At 47.7% G+C, this 1,522-nt stretch overlaps 1 protein-coding gene across 2 annotated transcripts; it reads left to right on the forward strand.

The window, feature by feature from the left end:
• Positions 1-38: 38 nt before the first annotated feature.
• Positions 39-995, forward strand: KVP17_004421 (uncharacterized protein; the record flags this gene model as incomplete). 2 transcript variants are annotated; one of them, XM_068522589.1, is made up of 1 exon in its annotated part: positions 39-995. In XM_068522589.1, one exon carries the CDS (start codon positions 39-41, stop codon positions 993-995), a length of 957 nt encoding a protein of 318 aa, XP_068372110.1. The 2 variants fall into 2 exon arrangements, with proteins under 2 accessions (XP_068372110.1, XP_068372109.1); XM_068522588.1 differs by having other exon boundaries at positions 42-995.
• Between the last annotated feature and the right edge of the window lie 527 nt (positions 996-1,522).

The following is a 1,522-nucleotide window of genomic DNA, read 5'->3' on the forward strand; positions in this document are numbered from 1 at the left end:
GGGCACACGAACACTACGGGCACGCTCATCCTAAGATAATGATGCACAATCTCGGCAAACTCTTTGCATGGCGCCGCATGAAGACAACAGCGAAAGAAGTCTACAACCGATGCAGAGCATGTCGGATCTCGAAAGCAACACCAGCAATTGGACACCATCCTGAGAGACACTTGGTACCACTGCCATTCTTTCGAGTCCACGCTGACTTTTCGAAGTTAGCTGAGCAGCAATACCTACTAATTTTCGTTGACGCCTACTCAAGCTGGATTGAGTATCGCATCTGCAAGGATAAAACAGCGAAGCAGTTTGTCAGCGCCTTGAAGGAAGAAATTCTCTTTCGACATGGAGCGCCATTCACCTTAGTGACAGATGGAGGCCCCGAATTCACCGCACTGGACTCCATTTCGGTGATGAAACAGTACTGTATTCATCACGACCCCACCCTACCACACGGACCACAAGCGAACGGCAAAGCAGAGAAGTACCTTCACCTGATCAAACAGGGTATACAGCGCCGAATGCCTACAAATGAAGAACTCAACACAGACACGATAAGCCAATTGACGGCTGAAGCCGTGAAGGACTTTCGCTTCAAGCCGGTTAAGAGAGGAGCATCGACTCCATTCCAATTAGTCTATGGAAGACTACCAAGAGCCCCAGATGACATGATCATGCAGCGACTTAAGGCACCCGCACAGTCAATAGAGCTGGAAGTCGGAGATGAGGTCATCATATTCAATCCGAATGACATTTCATCGGCCATCAAGCCACAACCTCGGGTCCACAAGATCATGACCATCACCGGAAACGCCGCGACTGTAAAGTCAAATGACGACGACACGACGACGATTGTTTCAGTCAATCGACTGAAAAGACTGCCACGTCCAGGACCAATTACTGTAAGGATCTCATCAGGTGACGAGAAGCTTACGGAGGGGATGTCTGACCCCACTAATGGACACCCCACAGAGACATTGGACTATGTGCTTATTTAACACTGTGCTTACACCAATACATATCATTCATGGTGGACGACAACGTGAACAACTCACCGAGCAACGCTCAAGCACCAGACAATATGGACGCAGACGCTGTCCTTTTCCAATTGATAGAATCTCTCAACGTGGACATGGATATGGACCTCAGCACTGGAGAGATGAATAAGAAGCAGCTAATTTCTGCGCTGGTAGAAAAGAGAGCAACTCAACACGTCCTCACTCAGATGTGGACTAGCACTCGCTACCAGAACATTAAAGAAGAACTCTCCCATATAAAGAAATTTTCAAGTGGGGATATCAGAATCCACATGGAGAACATCGACGATCGACTCGCACCTCTTCCCAACAAAGACAGACTCAGACTGTTGAAAAGCACTCTGACAGGTGAAGCGTTGGAATTTTGCAATTCACTAGAGCACGGAATCGCATGGGAAGAGATAAAGACCTTTCTTTCTCTAAGATTCCACGTTCCACGAGAACAACAACTAAAAGACTTCCTAACCTACGCACAAGGGAAGGACCAA

The sequence above is a fragment of a genome (genome assembly GCF_019968985.1).
Source record: "MAG: Porospora cf. gigantea B chromosome Unknown PgB_NODE_7341_length_1522_cov_2241.96, whole genome shotgun sequence".
In the NCBI taxonomy this organism is placed as follows: domain Eukaryota; phylum Apicomplexa; class Conoidasida; order Eugregarinorida; family Porosporidae; genus Porospora; species Porospora cf. gigantea B.